At 42.2% G+C, this 17,064-nt stretch overlaps 1 protein-coding gene and 1 long non-coding RNA gene across 5 annotated transcripts in view; one reads left to right on the plus strand and one right to left on the minus strand.

The window, feature by feature from the left end:
* Window positions 1–2,209: 2,209 nt before the first annotated feature.
* RHOH (ras homolog family member H) overlaps window positions 2,210–17,064 on the minus strand; it is a 44,376-nt gene continuing 29,521 nt past the window's right edge. For 3 of the 4 annotated variants that reach the window (XM_047855960.1, XM_047855959.1, XM_047855958.1), the window contains 2 exons: window positions 3,924–4,037; window positions 2,210–3,611 (listed from right to left, as the gene is read on the minus strand). In XM_047855960.1, coding sequence (XP_047711916.1) covers window positions 2,841–3,416 — 576 coding nt within the window. In that variant the 5' untranslated portion in view covers window positions 3,417–3,611; window positions 3,924–4,037 and the 3' untranslated portion in view covers window positions 2,210–2,840. Of the gene's footprint in view, window positions 3,612–3,923; window positions 4,038–6,689; window positions 6,792–17,064 lie in introns of those variants that run through there. The other variant, XM_047855961.1, reaches the window with a different exon arrangement.
* Window positions 3,619–8,705, plus strand: LOC125163783 (uncharacterized). Its single transcript, XR_007151559.1, has 3 exons — window positions 3,619–4,069; window positions 4,194–4,377; window positions 7,242–8,705. It is a non-coding gene; the product is annotated as an uncharacterized LOC125163783 (long non-coding RNA).

The following is a 17,064-nucleotide window of genomic DNA, read 5'->3' on the forward strand; positions in this document are numbered from 1 at the left end:
AACAAGAGCATACTTAATGTTGCTACTTAGAATAGCTAAGGATCAACATACAATAGTCTACCAAATGGTACCACGAGTTTTGAAATGCAAGAAACATATGCCTGAATCTAGGCAAGCAAAACAAATATACACACACATAGAACATACACTGCATGGACTCCAACAAAATGACCTATTTTCACTTCTTACCCCCTAGGCTAGCAAGGATCTGCTTCCTTCTCATAACCACCTTTTACCATAGCAACCCAATTCTTGTCTCTCTTTCCAAGTCAGCTCAACACAACCTTGTTTAGCGACGGTTCCTCCCCTGTGCTGGGCCCTGGGGATACTAAGATGCAGAGGAGTTCCCTCTGCCTTCAAGAACTCACAGTCTAGCAGGGAAGACAGACACTAATTGGCCTCAAGTTCTGCCAGGTCTCTGGGGAGGGCTTATACATGGATTCCTGTTCTCAAGTGTGAGCATACCCAGAGGGAGCCTTTGAGCTTGGTTCCTGCCAATAGGCAGAGGGCTTATTATCTGTGCATGTGCCCGGGTGAAGGCAAAGCCATTTGAGTGCCGTCTCTGACTTTCCCTTCTTCCTCCCCTTCCACCGTGGAATCACCTCCTCTTCCCTCACTTAGCATCAGGTACCTGGGCCCTCCCATTTTCAGACAACCCTCCCACCTCCCTTCGACAAGAAAAAAATGAAAAGCCTAGGGACAGCCAATCTTAGGGAGTAGAAATTCATTCCTGCTAACATGTTAAATACCCCTTTACCCTAAAGCCTGTCCCTGAAAAAACACCTGAATGAGTGATTTTAAACTGTTTGTATGTTGGAGGTGCCTGGGTGGCTCAGTTGGTTAAGTATCTGACTCTTGATTTCAGCTTAGGTCATGATCAGCTCAGTCATGATCAGGTTGTGAGACGGAACCAGCATCAGGCTCTGCACTGAGCATGGAGCCTGCTTGGGATTCTCTCTCTCCTTCTCTCTCTCTCTAAAAAAAAATAAAAAATAAAAAATACTGTTTGTATGTTGGAGGAAAGGGTCAGAATCAACAGGTAAATCAGAGGTGAGCTGTGCTCGTCTTCCCTGCCTGGTCAGCTTTCAAGCACTCCAACCCTCTGGACATGCAGTGCAGAGAGCTGGATATAGGTGCTCTCAAGCCAGGCACATGGGAGACACAGAGGTGAGGACAACCACAGGAGACTGGATGACTGGGGATGTCTGGGTGAAGGCAGACCAGGGAACTCCGGTCTCCAGAGACTAAGCTCCAGGTCCTGGGCCTTTCCTGGATGTGAATGAGAGAAGAGAAGGAGAAAGGAATCTGGGGACGAGCACAAACCTGATTTTGGTACTGAGCATAGCCACAGAGGACTGAGCACATAAGGAAACCAGAAGGTTAGGTTGGGTATGCCAATATAAGTTAATCATAGTCATTTATGTCAACTCTCTTACCGTTTGTATGCAGTGGCCATGTTGTACTAAAACAATGGTGTACTTTAACAAACGTGGTTAGGTGAGCAAATGATATACCTGGGTGTCTGCAGTCACAAGTTCTCTCTCAAGTTACATAGACCTCTATTCCCAACTTCAACAGCTGAATGAGATCATTGCTTTTAAGCCATTAGATAGAATGGAGAGTGGGGGTGGGGTGGGAAAGTATCCTCCTGTATTCAGTACTTCCCCTGATAACTTATTATCGTAACAATTGCTGTGCAGTTTGTCTGTTCCCTATGCTTGGATTCTGCAAAATTTTTTTTTTCACACGGGTGCTTCATATTCATGAAATGGTAAAAATTATAAGTTCCTCCATTTTTCCCCTTACCCACATGCACATATAGGTCAACACCTTCCCAATTGCTTGGATTGGGTCCTAAAATTAAATACATGATGTTGCCATGCCTCCTCAGGTTAGCACTCAAATAACGAATTTGCAAAATTACCATCACACGGAAATTTGGGCCTGCTCTTCTTCCCAAGACCTACAGCCAGCTAGGAACTGTGGTGTTGGAAGAAGCAGGCACCGGTTCCTGAAACGAAAGTGTGATTTCTTCACTTCTGCTCCATGTGAGCCGTCTGATTCCCTACCTGGAAGGTTTTCCTCCCACCTATTTTGGCAAATGAGGGAGGAATGCTTAGTGCATAACTGGAGTTCTTTGGGTGAAAGGTAGTATCATAAATAAGAAATGCTTTTTTATATAATTACAGAGAAATCAAGTGACAGCTACTTCAAATGTTAATTTTTAATTAGGCAGTATTGAAGAATCTTATGTTATTGAACTGTATTTTATACACAACGCTGAGTAACAGGTGGATGGAAAATTAATCGTAAGGATAAGGCTATGGTCACTTCAAAATTTGATTACCTGGTAATATCCAGCAGGCAAGTGGTGTTAACAAAATTACTACTTCAGGTGAAAACACTACAGACCTTTGGCAGAGCCCCATAGGGTTACAATTGTGTGTGGGAGCACGTAGGGAAAGACTTTCCAAACGTAAAAATTAATTATATACAAGAGATATACATTTTACTATTATTTAAATAGAATGTGTCTTTAAATATGGAATTCTTTGAAAAACTCACTTCATTGTCCAAAATTATGGAGGCTATTTTGGCTTTTTAATCGAAGAGAGAGTCTTCATTATAGGACCTTCTATTTGGACTGGGCAAGCGGTCCATTTCTAGAGTGTATTTCATAAAAACAGCCAGTGGCCAAGTCTCATCAACAACTGTATCCGAAAGGAAGTGCTGTGCAGTATGTATCTAGAAAGAGCATCAGTCCTTGCTGGCTTGTCTGCTCTCCCTGTCCCTTTAGTCTTTGGGGTGAGTAAATGAGTGTGGGCGAAGTCTCCGGGAAGTTAGAAAATCTTGCACTCATTAATGGAGAAGAACCTCCTTCTGTTTCGTCTCCTGGCTTGGTTGACAGCAGTTCGGACGGCACACTCAAATACCTGCTGAACCCCTCGGTTGCTAAGGGCTGAGCACTCTAGATAGCCCTTTGCTCTCACTTCCTGGGCCAGTTTCTTTCCTTCTATGGCATTGACGCAGGAGGCCCTGTGGGGCCCCATCTCACGCTGGTCAGTCTGAGTAGCCACCACCAGCACAGGTGTGCAGGGCAAGTTGCTCCTGATTTCACCAATCCACTTGTTCTTCAGGTTCAGGAAAGAGGTATGGTTGGCTACAGAATAGCACATCAGCACCACGTCTGCCTGCTGGTAGGACAGGGGACGGATGCTTCTGAAGGCATCGTTGCCCGCTGTGTCCCAAAGGCCCAGGCTTATCTGGATGCCATCCATGAAGACGTCCACACCTGTGTTCTCATACACCGTGGGCTTGTAGGCCTCCGGGAAGGTCTCTGAAGTGAAGCGCACCAGCAGAGAAGTTTTCCCCACAGCAGAATCTCCCACCAACACACACTTGATGGAACTCAGCATCTTCCCAGCCTGGATTCTGGGTTACAAGTTCAGAATCCCAAGTAAAAGGGCCCTCAGTGGGCTGCTGAAGCAAATGCCATTCAACACAAGGAATGAAAACCAGATGGGGTTTCTCAGGACCCCTGACAGCAATTCTCCTCGTCCATCCGAGGGAGACACAATCTACGTTGAAAACCTTCAACGGCTAGTCTTCAACTGCAACAGAGAAAACAAGGGGGGGGGGGGGGGGTGAGGGGTGGAGGGAATTGAGTCTTTCTTTTTCCCTTTTCAATGACGGGGAACTTCCTCATTGGCAAACTGATTAAACACGCCCACCTCCGTGTAGCCAGTCCAACCCACTGTCCACTCACTTCCCTTTGGCAAGAAAAGCTGGGCACATACCCCAGCACAGACACCCACAACCCCACCCAGTAAGAAGCAGAAGCTGATTTTATCTCTAAATCAGGCTAATGATAAAAATACCAGCAACTGCTCCGATATCAACACGAAAAAGACCTCAATAGCAACCTGATGTGTGAATGTGGCGTCTTCAAACAGCTCTCTCTTGGCTTCTGCTCCAAGAAGCGGAGAAGGCAGCAGGCAGCAGCTTCAGTTTCTAATGGACCCCAGCCACTTGGGGAACTACAAGAAAGAGAAATGTAATGAGTGACAATGTAGGCACTTCTCTTCATTTATTGATTAATCCGCCAGTCCTTGGTTTATGTGGGAATTCATGCTGAGGTCAGAGAAAAGAAATCCACCAGAACTCTAAAATTTTGCTGTGGTTTTTCTTTTCAGGTTTTGTCAAAAACTGGCTACAGATGTAATAGGGAGAGCACTGTCCTTGGCGTTTTCTGCATCTGAAATCAAGCTCCGTAACCAATACGACGACATAGCTTTGAGCATGTGACTTCATCTCCAAGCCTCTGTGTACACATCTGCAAGAATGCGATAAACTGAGGAACCACTTCTCAGAGATGTGGTGAGGATTAAATTAGTTCTTTCTTTCCAACGTTTCGAAACAGCTACGTATGCACCAGGAACACCACTGGGCCCTAGTCATATAAAATAACTGGCTTAAAAGCAAACATATTCAGTACCTGTCTCTTAAACAGGACTGAACAAATATGACAGCATCTGAATTTCGAGAAAGGGTCAAATAAATTCTCATTCGCTGCAGGTGTAAGAGCTCCAGACAATGAGATCAGCTTTGGAGACGGTGTCCCTTCCGCTCAGGGACATCATCACAGGACAGACCAGCTTCAGACGAAGGAAAAATCTTTCAGACCAAAATTCAGAGTAAAGGTTATTAATGCAATATGGGCTTATAACCTCCCCCACAGGCTGTCTTCCTGACTTGTTATATGTAAAGCAATGTAAAACAGACCCATAGGTCTGCTTCAAAACGTAACTTTTTGTCTTAATTTTTTTTTTACATTTGTTTGTTTTTGAGAAACAGTGAGACAAAGCTTGAGGAGGGGAGGGGCAGAGAGTGAAGGAGACACAGAATCTGAAGCAGGCTCCAGGCTCTGAGCAAGCGGTCAGCACAGAGCCTGATGTAGGGCTCGAACCCACGAACTGAGATCATGAGCGGAGCAAAAGTTGGACGCTCAACAGACTGAGCCACCCAGGCGCCCCAAAACATAATTTTTAAAAAAATCACTCCTCTAAATCCTGACATTCCCTTCCGGGAAATTTTTGTTCTTATCAACCCGTAGTTTCTGTTTGTTTAATTAGACATACCAGCATTTGCGAATAAGTTAATCAAATACATAATTCACATGATTTTCGCATTTTCACTTTTTTAACGATATGTGAGCTGGGTGACCTTGGCCAAATTACTTAAACTCTCAGAGTCCTGGTTTCTTCATAAAAATGAGAATAAGAAAATTGCCTCTTCATGAAATTATTGTGAGTATGCAGCTTGTGGAGAGGCTGTCTTAGCATAGAACCTGGCATGTGGGACCTATAGGGAACCGTCATGTTATGTATTTCCACTACAATTTATGTAAAATGCCAAATATTGAATGTCTGTGGCATGGGGGCTGGGATGTCAAATGTTCAGCTGGACTCTATCTGAAGACTCACACTGGGTCACTCATGCACTATGGTCCTTGACCTCTTTGTCACCAGACCTTTGAGCAAAGTCTCCCCTGGGGGGCTCTGTCAGGTCTCAGACCTTAGCTCTTTAGAACTATAGATGACTTAAATATATGCGTTTGTGATCCTCTCATTACTTGGTCCAGAGCCAAGACCTTTTAAGACATTTTTGAGTTTCATTTTGATGCCAATGAAGCAGAACTGGAGCTAGGAAAAAATGTGCATGTGTCAGGCTTTTGGTTATTAAATAAAATCTTTCTGATAGATTGAGTAAAAGCCAAATTTCCTAAGTAAGTATCTGCAAAAAGAAGTAGATGAGGCGAAATTGTTGAGAGCACCACTTTAAAGTTGGGTGGATCTGGAGTTGAATCTGAGCTCCCAACTGACCACCCATGCAACAACCTTAGCAGCGTTTCTTAATGTCCCTCAGCCTCCATTTCCTCCTCTGAAAATTGTTGTAATAATATCTACATCATGGGGTTGCGGAAAGAATTAAGTGTGCTTAGATGTATACACTCCTTAGCACAGAGCAGGACTCCTGGGTGGAGGTTGAGTGTCTGACTCCAGATTTTGACTCAGGTCATGATATCACAGTTTATGAGATCGAGCCCCACCTTGGGCTTTGTACTAATTGCAAGGAACCTGTTGGGATTCTCTCTTTCCCTCTCTCTCTCTGCTCCTCCCCTACTTGAGCTTTCTCTCTCTCTCTCTCAAAATAAATAAATAAGCATTTGAAAGAATCCTTAGCAAATGTAAACATATTATATGTACATAGTCAACACATAGCAAACATACAATAAGTAGTCCTTACTACTAATAGCATTGTTAAATAATAATTACTAAATGTAATGCTAAACAAATATTAATTATAAGTGAGGAATTTGAAGTGGCACTATAGAGTTTTCTCTGCCAAAGAGTGCCCTGTGTATCTTATACCAAGCCATCGTGACCAAAAAGAGGGGGATTTCTTCTTGTAGCATGAAAACAAAAATATCATGTGAACAAAGAAATTCCTGTCTGAGCTGTTCCACCTAGCAAGAGTCAGTGACCTTCATTCTTAGCCAGTTCTAACACCCCGAGGCACATCAAATCAGTTCTCAGGGCCTCAGTTTCCCAAATTATAAAGTAATTTGACAAAATTAGCTTTCTCTGTGGTTCTATTAGAACGGAGGCCACGAGGAAAAATGTTATTACCTGCCTCGGTGAAAACAAGAACGTAAACCTCTGTATTACTCCATAGCAGTAAAGGCAGATGATAAACTTTGATGACACACGTAGCCTTCAGCAGATGGCTAAATATGGAGCTGGGAGAGGGGAGGGGAGGGGCTCCAGTCCATGTTAGAGCAATACCCTATATAGACATGAGAGATCATCTCCAGTCGGCGTGTCACATGTACCCACAAAAGAGCCGTTGTGGGTCCCATAGTCAGTGTGGAAGGCTGATGGGCTTGGTTTCAGTGGAATTTCTCCCTTTAGGAGAAACTAATGGACCTGTAGGTGAAAAATAGATGTGGGTTTCAGTGGTACTGCACAAGTGGCCAACCGGCAGGGATGACCCACTTATGTGTCCCTCCACACAGAAGAGTAACTGAGAGCAAATTCAGATGGCATCCTGAGTAACGCCACCAAGTGACCCTTTGAGGACTTAAGTCACACTGGAATCCACGACCTTTTAATCTCAGAAGCTCTCAGTTCTCAGTAACTTGATTTTTGCCCCCTTTCTCTTTTTTTTCACCATTTTCACAGAAAGTACACCTTCCACAGGCCCGGATGTTCACACATACAGAGCAAAGAGGGGAGTGAGGCTTCCCCTCGCAAGGGCAAGTGGAAGGATCTTCTGTCTACTGCAGCAAAAGAACAAAAGCAGACAAAAAGGAGGGCATAGGGACGAGGTGTCCTAATTCGCCTCATCTGGAAAGCTGAGGGACATCCAGTAGGAAATCCTGGTTTCACTTGGGCCTCAATTCCCATCCCAACTAACGGGTGCCTGCTCTTCCGTACTGATGTTTCTTCAGACAAACTCAGTGCGTCTCTATTTGCCTGCGAAGACCTGCCCCTCACTCACCCCCCAGCTCCCACCTCTTCTTGAAAACGGTTTCTGATGATCTGACCTACTGCTGGATCAGGCATTCCCCTCTGTCTTCTCATAATCTGTCCCCATGAACCTCTCACGTAACCTTCGTCACACCCCGATAAAGAAGTTGGTCCTCTTACGCTTATCCCTCCTCTATAAAACCAGAATGAGATCTGCCTGACCTTCCCTGCAGGAAGCTGATATGCATCAGGTGGAAATTATAACAACACAGCAACAATTCGAGCTTGTACTTCTACACAACTGTGCATTTAGAAGTCTTCTCTCCTTTATTCTGTGAGACAGCCCCTTAGAACAACAGAGCACTAGATAAAACTAAGGTGAAATCAGGACCATTATTAACTAATGCCAACTTCTAGGTTATCTGGGCTTGGATTGCGGCAGCTTACTTCAAAATGCTGATGGAATCATCAACTATCTTTTTTGCCAAATGTGAACCAGGGCTGCCATCAGCCAAGAATGGCCTGTCGATTACAGAGAATACGTCTAAATGTCATCCTCCTCAAAAGAGCTTTGGGCAAAGGACCTGCTCTAGCGGCAGCCAATTCATTCATTAAGGAAATTGATTCTACCACGAATCTAACACACTTAGGTGATTAAGAAAGCATCATGTTCTTCAGCAACACACCTCCTGCCAGGGCCTTCCATCAGCGGCCCATCTCTGCCTAGCAGGGACACCACAGCAAGAACAGGCCTTGCCCTGTATGGGTGAACCCACGGAGAGCTCCTCATCTGGCAACGGGGCTGCGTGCTTCATTTCCTTTCTTTTCCTTGGCAGGGGTGGGGGATGGGGGGCTCAATTCAAAAAACCTTAAGCAACTTAATAGAAAAAAAAGTGTAATTATCTCTAAGTTTTATCACTCCAAATTCTTACTCATTGTCTAATAAATATACACTCGTATCTATGTCTTCTAAACATTTTCTCAGATTTTTTTAAAATGCTGATTTTCAATATAGTCTACACACTTGCCAGGTTTTAGCTAAATTACTTCCCATTGTTTCAACAATTCATAATTGCACTGCCATTTCTCCGTTGTTAGCAGAGCCTTTGAGTTAGTTCCCCAGTATTTCACTATAACTCACATCTGTGCTTTTTTTTTTTTTTTAATGTTTATTTATTTGAGAGAGAGAGAGAGAGACAGAGTGTAAGCAGGGCAGGGGCAGAGAGAGAGGGAGACACAGAATCTGAAACAGGCTCCAGGCTCCAAGCTGGCAGTACAGAGCCCCATGCGGGGCTCGAACCCACTAGCTGTGGGTCATGACCCGAGCCGAAGTCGGACATTTAACCTACTGAGCCACCCAGGTGCCCCACATCTGTCCTATTTTACATATAAAAAGTATATATGCACATATACATATATATAAGTTACTTTTACATGGGATGATTTCTTAGGAGATATATTCACAAACATGGTATTACTGGGTCATTGGGTCATTTCGTGGCTTTTATTTACATTATTGAACATCTTTCAGGGACCGTACCAAGCAATTTGTATTATTGATTAGTTGTTTTATTCATTTAAAAAATTTTTGTTTGGGGTTTCCTGTGTGGCAGGCACCATAGTACGTCCCAAGAGCACCCCGGTAAACAAGATCGTTGCTGTCTGCACAGAGATTCATGTTTCACAACCGTAGAGACTTGCCCACAGCCACACAGCAAGCACACGGCAGAGGCAAAGTGAGCCCTAGCTAGAGTCTGACTCCACGCCACAGCAGCTCCACGTGTCACCCTTCACCCATAATTCCGACCAGCCTGAGCCAAAGGATCTCAGATAAAACTATGCTTTCTACAAAACCCAGTTTCAAGACACTTTTCTTTAGCCACCTCTTCCAATCAGATCCCTATTCTCATCCTACAAATGAACCAGTTTGGTATTTTACAAGTGTGCTGTGTTTTGATTTGGAAGCTAGTTGCCCAAGTGTGTTCACTTTGTGAAAATTCATCAAGCTGTAGATCTACAATGTGTTCATTTCTCTGTATGTAGGTTAAACTTCAAGAAAAAAGTATATTTTAAAATAAGGTTACTGCCTTTGCAATGAACATCTTTTCAAGTATTATTTTATCTTAAGTCTTATCTTGCGAGAGTTCGTTTCACTCATTCTCAGCCCTGCATTAGTAATTCCCCTTGGCATGTTTCTAATTGCTACAAATAATGATTAAATTCCCCTTAAAAATCACAGAAGAAAATCGGTTTTTTTTTTAAGATTTTATTTTTAAGTAATCTCTACACCCAATGTAAGCTCAAACTTACAACCTCGAGATCAAGAATTGCATGCTCTGCTGTCTCTCTCTGTCCCAAAAATAAATAAACGTTGAGAAAAAAAAAAAAATTTAAAAAAAAAAAAAAAAAAAAAGAATTGCATGCTCTACTGACTGAGCCAGCCAGGCACCCCTCGGTTTATTTTGATACAAAGATCATCTGTCTCAAATGGATTTTGTTCTGAAACTTTGCTTGCAAGATGCTGGTTTGCAAGGGTTTTTTTTTTTAAGCTTATTTATTTATTTTGAGAGAAAGAAAGAGAGAGCAAGGGAGGGGCAGAGAAAGGAGAGAGAGAATCTCAAGCAGACTCTGCACTGTCAACATGGAGCCCAATGTGGGGCTCTATCCCATGAACCACAAGATCATAACCTGAGCCAAAATCAGGAGTCAGACACTTAACTGACTGAGCCGCCACCCAGGCACCTGGTTTGCAACTTTTAACACTTGTTCTCCAAAGTCAAGTTTCTAAGCAGTATTTATGTGTCTAAGCCTAAACCCTATTCCATCTCACCATAACTGAGTTAAAACGGAGCACCACCAAGCACTGAGACTTCCCATTATCTCAGTGCCCTGAGCCTCAAAGCCTCTGAGCCAAGAGCCCTGCTCCTCTGACCCTCAGGCCAAGCAGGGAGCATGGCACCCTTCCTCTCCTCTGTTCCAGCCACCCTGCCCAGACTGGTCTCTTCCATCCCCAGGAGCACAATAATCAGATTGCCACCACTGGTCTAGAGTTCTCAGCTTGATCCAAGTAAAGCACAAGGCCAGCCAGCCAGCCAGCTGCCCGGAGCACCATTAGGGAACACCAGAACCTCATCTCAAAACTACAGTGGTGGGAAAATGTAGTTAATGGCTTTTCTCAAAGTAATAGAAGGCATATTCTGAAAAACTGCTTGGAACTCGGTGTGCAATCCATATGGGGCACACTCAAAGAAGGTCACATGCTCTCCTAATGTCTAAGGAACGTCAATTTCGTTTACCAAAGGACTCATATTTTCTCAATTGGGCATGCATGTTTGGGGCCCAGTTTGAATTGTTTGAGGAAAGAGTGAGCAAAGAGGCAGATACACGCACATGTAACCACCCTATGATGTAATGTTGCCTTCAAACAAGACTGTCAAACTATGGCTCCCCTACAGGTCAAACCCACCATCTGTTTTTGTATGACCCATGAATTAAGAATGGTTTTTACATTTTTTAATGATTAAAAAAAATCAAAAGATTATTTCATGACATGTGAAAATTATATGAAAATCAAACTTAAGTGTCCATAAATAACATTTTATTGGAACACAGCCATGCTCTTTCATTTATGTATGGTCTATGACTGCTCTCTTGCTACAACATAAAGTTGCAACAGAGACCTTATGGCTCACAAGGCCTAAATTATTTACTATTCGGTCCTTTACAGAAAAAGTTTGACAACCTTTGCTATAAAGAGAGGCAGTTCAGAGTAAGAAGAGAGCAAGACAAGTAAGAAGAAGAAGAAGACTCTGGGGTCAGGCAAGCTTGAGTTTGGCTCCAACATCTGACACTTACTGCGTGGCTTAGGGGAAATTACTTAACTTCTCTGAGCTTTAGTTGCTTTCTCAATAGAGGCAGTATAGCATAATGGCTAAGAGTATGGATTTGGGAAACATATTGCCTCCCGGCTCCACTATCTACTGGCTGTGTGATCTCATGAAAGTTACTTAATCCCTCTAAGCCTTAGTTTCTTCAATTGTAAATAGGCAACAATGAGAGTATCTACCTAACAAAGGTTATTGTATGGGATTAAATGGGTTAGTGAAGGCAAAGCACACAACATGGTACCTGGCACAGAGTGAGTATTATAGAAGTATCTACTGTTATAGTTATTGACCTAGGAGGGTTGTTGTAAGATTATTATAACTAGTATACATCATGAGCCTAAAACAGTGCCTGGAACAAAATAAGCACTCACAAATAGTAACTGCTGTGATGATGTTGATATGAACCAGTTCAATAAAACCCAGAAGAAGGAGCAATTAATTCTCTGGAGGTGGGAGAAAAGAGTGGTGAGAATGTTTCAAAGGTGACGTCTGATGTGTAGGATGAATAAGATTTTGACAAAGAAGAAGAAAGGACATGGGAAGGAGGGAGGGAAGCACGTACAAAGGCCCAGCAGCATGAAAGTACATGTCTGGTTTGGGGAAGTGGAAAGTAGTTCCAGGAGGCTGCCCTGTGGGTTGCTAGGTGGGGAGAGAGGAGAGGACAGCAGAGGGAATTATGGGAAATGCTCCTGTATTTGTTTTCATATAATCCAAAATTGTTTCAGGCCTGTCAGCACCAACAGCATGTACTATGAGCTCCACAGCCAACTAAAATCCCTGGGGCTTTTTGCACATATACTCTTACTAATCCATTCTCTTTTGATTTAAATAGTACCTATTCACTAGACTTCGAGTACCCACTATGTGTCGGGCATTGTGCCATACCATGAGGCAGATTCTAAATTGAATAACACACATTCCTTGCCCTCACAAAACTTAGAATCTAAAGGCAGTACAAGCCATAAACCTCAACAGTGCCTAAAGAAGGGCCAGATGCCAACAAAGGAAAAAGTGCTACTTACAATGGGCAGGAATCCAGAAAGGCTTTGTAGAGGCCAGGATATTAGCACATGACCCTTAAAACAATTGAGTTGAGATGCACAAAGATGAAAGAGAAAGAGAAACATGACCAGTGAAAGAAAGAAACTTCTGGCATGTAGAGCTAGGAGGCCAGAAAGGAGGAGAGACACCCCAGCACATCCCTGAGGCAGAACTGACACACCCAGGCCCACAGTGAGAAGACTCTGAAGCCCCAGGCCTGGGGGCCTGGGAGGAAGCCATTGGCAAACAGGTCTCTGAGACCAGGAAGAGTTCGGTATTTCAGATGATGGTGCCTGCTGATAAGCCAGAGAGATTTCCAGAGAACCCAGGGGGCTGTGGCCACATGACAAGGGATGAGAACAACTGGGAAGGGAACAAGTGATGGCAGAAGAATAGTTCTTACACTTCCATGAACTTTGGGGTGAAATATTCAGTTACACACATGTTCTTGTCTACGTAGTTTATAATGGAGGAGAATTACATAGGAACAGGCGGTTCTTGGATGAATAAGCTAATTCATCAATATCCTTTAAAATAGCAGTGCGCAAGTATGTTGACTGGTCAAGGAAAAGTCTTCCTAAGTTGAATGGGCCGGGGGGGGGGGGGGGAAGCAGATTTAAAAACGGTATATACAGCATGATTCCACAGGTATGAAAATTCCAGAACACTATATAACAACATGGTAAGGTGGATTGTCTGCAGTCCTAGGATTGTAGGACTCTCATTTTCTGGTCCTTGTTTATGTGCGCCGTAAAACATTTCCACAATATGCTGGTGTTACTTGAGCAATTTTGAAGTGTTTTGTATGTATGACTTTGGTGTTTGTTTGTTTGTTAAATTTATTTACTTATTCTGAGATAGAGGTAGAGAGAGAGAGAGGGAGAAAATTAATCTCAAACAGGCTCCACACTATCAGCACAGAACCCGACGCAGCACTCTATCTCACAGACTGTGAGATCATGACCTAAACCTAAATCAAGAGTCAGGTGCTTAACTGACTGAGCCACCTAGGCGCCCCTATATGGTTTTGTGTTTTACATTTGGCTTGGAAGGGAAAGAAAAGGCTGATCTGAGTTCCCTTGAGGCTATAGAGAATTTCTCTGAGTCCCCATCAGCGTCCAAAGACAAAACTTTTCTCTATCTAGACAGTTTAAATTGTTTAACATTACTTCTAGGAATGGCTTCTGGTTCCTTTTTAAAGGTCTATCTTGGAGAGAAGACAAGCAAAACTGAGTAATTCAACCTTCTCTCACTGTCTCAAGCCTATCTCTCTTCTTGCTCATGAGAGTTTTTAAGTCCTTTTTTCTGTTTTTTATATGTTCAAAGAAGTTTGAATATGGCCTGGGTATTAGAGGACATTAAGGAACTACTGCTAATTTTGTTAGGCGATAATCATATTGTGGTCATACATATTTTTAAAGTCCTTATCTGACAGGTGAATTGAATATGTTGTCTGGGATTTTAGACTATTCCATAAAAGACAACAACAACAAGAAGTAAGGATGATGGATGAAATAAGAGTGGGAAAATGTTGACAGCTGTTGAATGATGGTTACATGGCAGGTGTGTTAGTCTATTTTCTCTACGTTAACGTATTTTCAAAAATTTTACGATGAAAGTTTTAAACGGTGGAATCTTTTATTTTCTATAGCATTTTGTCCAAGCTGTAGTTTTATTCTCACCTTTAGTTACAGAGAAAATGCAAAAAAAGTATCACCCAAAATTAAAAAGTACAGTTTATGCTGCAATGGCTTTTTCAAGTATTTTAAAGAATGTTGGTGCATCGAATAACAAGTGACCTAAAGGTAGACAGAGCAAAGTCTTGGAGCCCGCCTCCCTTTGGGATGGATCTAGAGGAGGAAAAGCCATGGTCCTGGATTAGGATTCCCAGGCAAGTCTTTAAAAGAAAAATGTTAGCTTCAAGTACAAGCTCTACCTGCATCTCAATATATCATCTCTGTCCCTGAGAAGTAAGGGCAACTTCTGGAAAATACTCTACCCAAAGGATACTCTTGAAGTTACTTTGAGATTACCTGAAGTCTTAACTTTCTAAACAGCATAATTACAGTCTCTGACTTGCTTTGGTCTTCCTTACCCCAATTCTGCAGAATTAGCTCTTTGCAAAAAAGCAAAAAAGTCATAATGAAAATTTGAAAGAAACTCAAGAGTGAAAATGTATTACCCACACAAAACCAGATTCCAAACCAAAGTGACTCTGAGAGTCAGGGAGACCGTCTGCCCTGGGAGTCTTTTTTGTCTGCAAAGGTGAGGGGGCAGGCAATGGGAAGTTTATGCTTTAAGATGTTATGTTCTCCCCTTGGACCTAAAGTAGCTCTCTTTCGGATGTTTACTTACTGTGAAAATATGAATTCTGCGTGACAGCTGGATAGACCTCCACCAAGCCCAAGACCTCCCAGCTCTAAAGCAGCATCTGTGATGAAGAAAACCATCACACCCCAGGGTTTCCCCAGCACCCCAGTGCCGGCACCTCCACTACCGTAACTGAACACACATAGCCACGCCATGGGTGGTGACCAGCAGCTCTCTTTTTCTCTGCTGATCCAATCAGACTGGAGATGGCCTCACTCTAACTTCTCTCCTCATTTTCTCTGGATCGTTTCTGTAGGCTGTTTTTTTGTTTTGTTTTGTTTTCTGAGTAGTACATACACGTTCTAGAACATTTCAAAATACTGAATAATCTAAAAGACCCAAAGGAGAAAAGGAAAAAAACCAACTGCCAATTAGAACCAAAAGCTACACGATATTAGCGTACCTTTTCCTGTTTCTTTTTTTCAGTGCATCTTTTTTTTTCTTCTGAAACTAATGCCATACTTTATATGGAGCTTAGTATCTTGCTTTTTAAGTTTAATATCTACATCATAAATATTTCCTGTATCATTAAGATTCTCCAAACATATTTTAATGACTACATAATGTTTCATTATATGAATGTAGCATTGCTTATTTAATTAATTGCCTGTTGTTAGACGTTTAAACTGCTTCTGATTTTTACTGTAATAACACTGGGTGAACATTCTAAAAATAAATTTGTACAAATACACAATTATTTCTTTAGTATAAATAGATATGAGTGCAACTACTGAAACGAAAGAGAAAAAATCAGCCAATGAAACTCCATAAGCAGGGTATGAGAGTATTCATTTCATCACACTACCAACTGCCACTGGGCATAGCATTGGCCGATTTGATTTGTTCTCATTTGCATTTCATATACGACCAGTGAAAATAAAAATTCGCTCATGTGTTTGTCGACCACTTCTACTTTTTCTTCTAGAAGTCTTCTGTTTTACCAACTTCTCTAGCAAGGTAGCCATTATTTCTTAACAATGTCTTAAAATCTCTTTAGATATTAATCCTTTTGATTAAGTAAGCTTGCAAACTTTTTAAAATATATTTTGTGCCCATGTATTCTGGGAATTCCCCTAAATTCCTGGCACTCCCCCATCATTGGGCAACCACTAAACAAAATGTAAAGTAACATATCCCCTGATGGATAAAGAAACTTAGCATGATTAGATGCTCAAAAGGTCATCTAGTTCAACCCACTCATTTCCCCCATGAGGAAGCCAAGGCCGAGAACAGTGGTTTAGCCCCTGGTGGCTGACTCGAGGCCCGGAAACTTGGATCAGCTGACTCAGCACTGTTTCAGTTCACACATATATATGATGTCTGCATTTTACAGCCCATACTTAATTTCCTTAATATTAAAAAAAATTTTTTAATGTTTATTTTTGAAAGACAGAGACACAGAGCACGAGGGGCAGAGAGAGAGACACACACACAGAATCTTAAACAGGCTCCAGGCTCTGAGCTGTTAGCACAGAGCCCAATGTGGGACTTGAACCCAGGAACTGTGAAATCATGACCTGAGCAGAAGTCGGATGCTTAACGGACAGAGACACTCCTGCACCCCAGTATTTTAAATGCAAAGTGCATATAGATGGCTTATAGATAGATATTCCAAATCAGTGGCTTTTTACTCAACATATAGCTCCCGGTTTTAATATAAACATCCTTTTTAAACAGATGTTCCCCTTCTCATTAACTTCCTTCGAGATAGATCATCTCTCTTTAGGGGCAACCACTAATTCTAATTCTCTAGAATTAGGATAAACCCTTAACTTACAAATTGCTAAAACTATAAAAGAAGTCAAGGTATTTTGTTCTGAGTATTTAGCCAAGAGCATGGAACGAAGTGAAGATGATTTAGTTTCAGGTTCAACAGAAGAAATTGCTGATTTTTAATTGTTTGCAAAGAGGTGAGATTGCAGTCAGGGTCTCAGATTCTCATCCCCATTGCTGATTAGCAGTATCCTTAGGCAAATCGCATAACCAGAACAACAAAATATGGATGTTGATGCATAGTTCCTAGGATTTTTAAGGTGATTAAAAAGAATCTATCTCCCGTGCTTAGTGGGGTGTCTGACTCTTTGTAGAAAAAGATACCAATAAATACTCATGTGGTACTTAACAACAGCCAGACACTATTTGACATGCTTTATGAAAATTAGCCCATCAATCATGAAACAACACTATATGGTTAATACCTTTGTTCTCACATTTTACAGCTGGGGAAACCAAGGCGC

The sequence above is a fragment of the Prionailurus viverrinus genome, chromosome B1, assembly GCF_022837055.1.
Source record: "Prionailurus viverrinus isolate Anna chromosome B1, UM_Priviv_1.0, whole genome shotgun sequence".
In the NCBI taxonomy this organism is placed as follows: domain Eukaryota; kingdom Metazoa; phylum Chordata; class Mammalia; order Carnivora; family Felidae; genus Prionailurus; species Prionailurus viverrinus.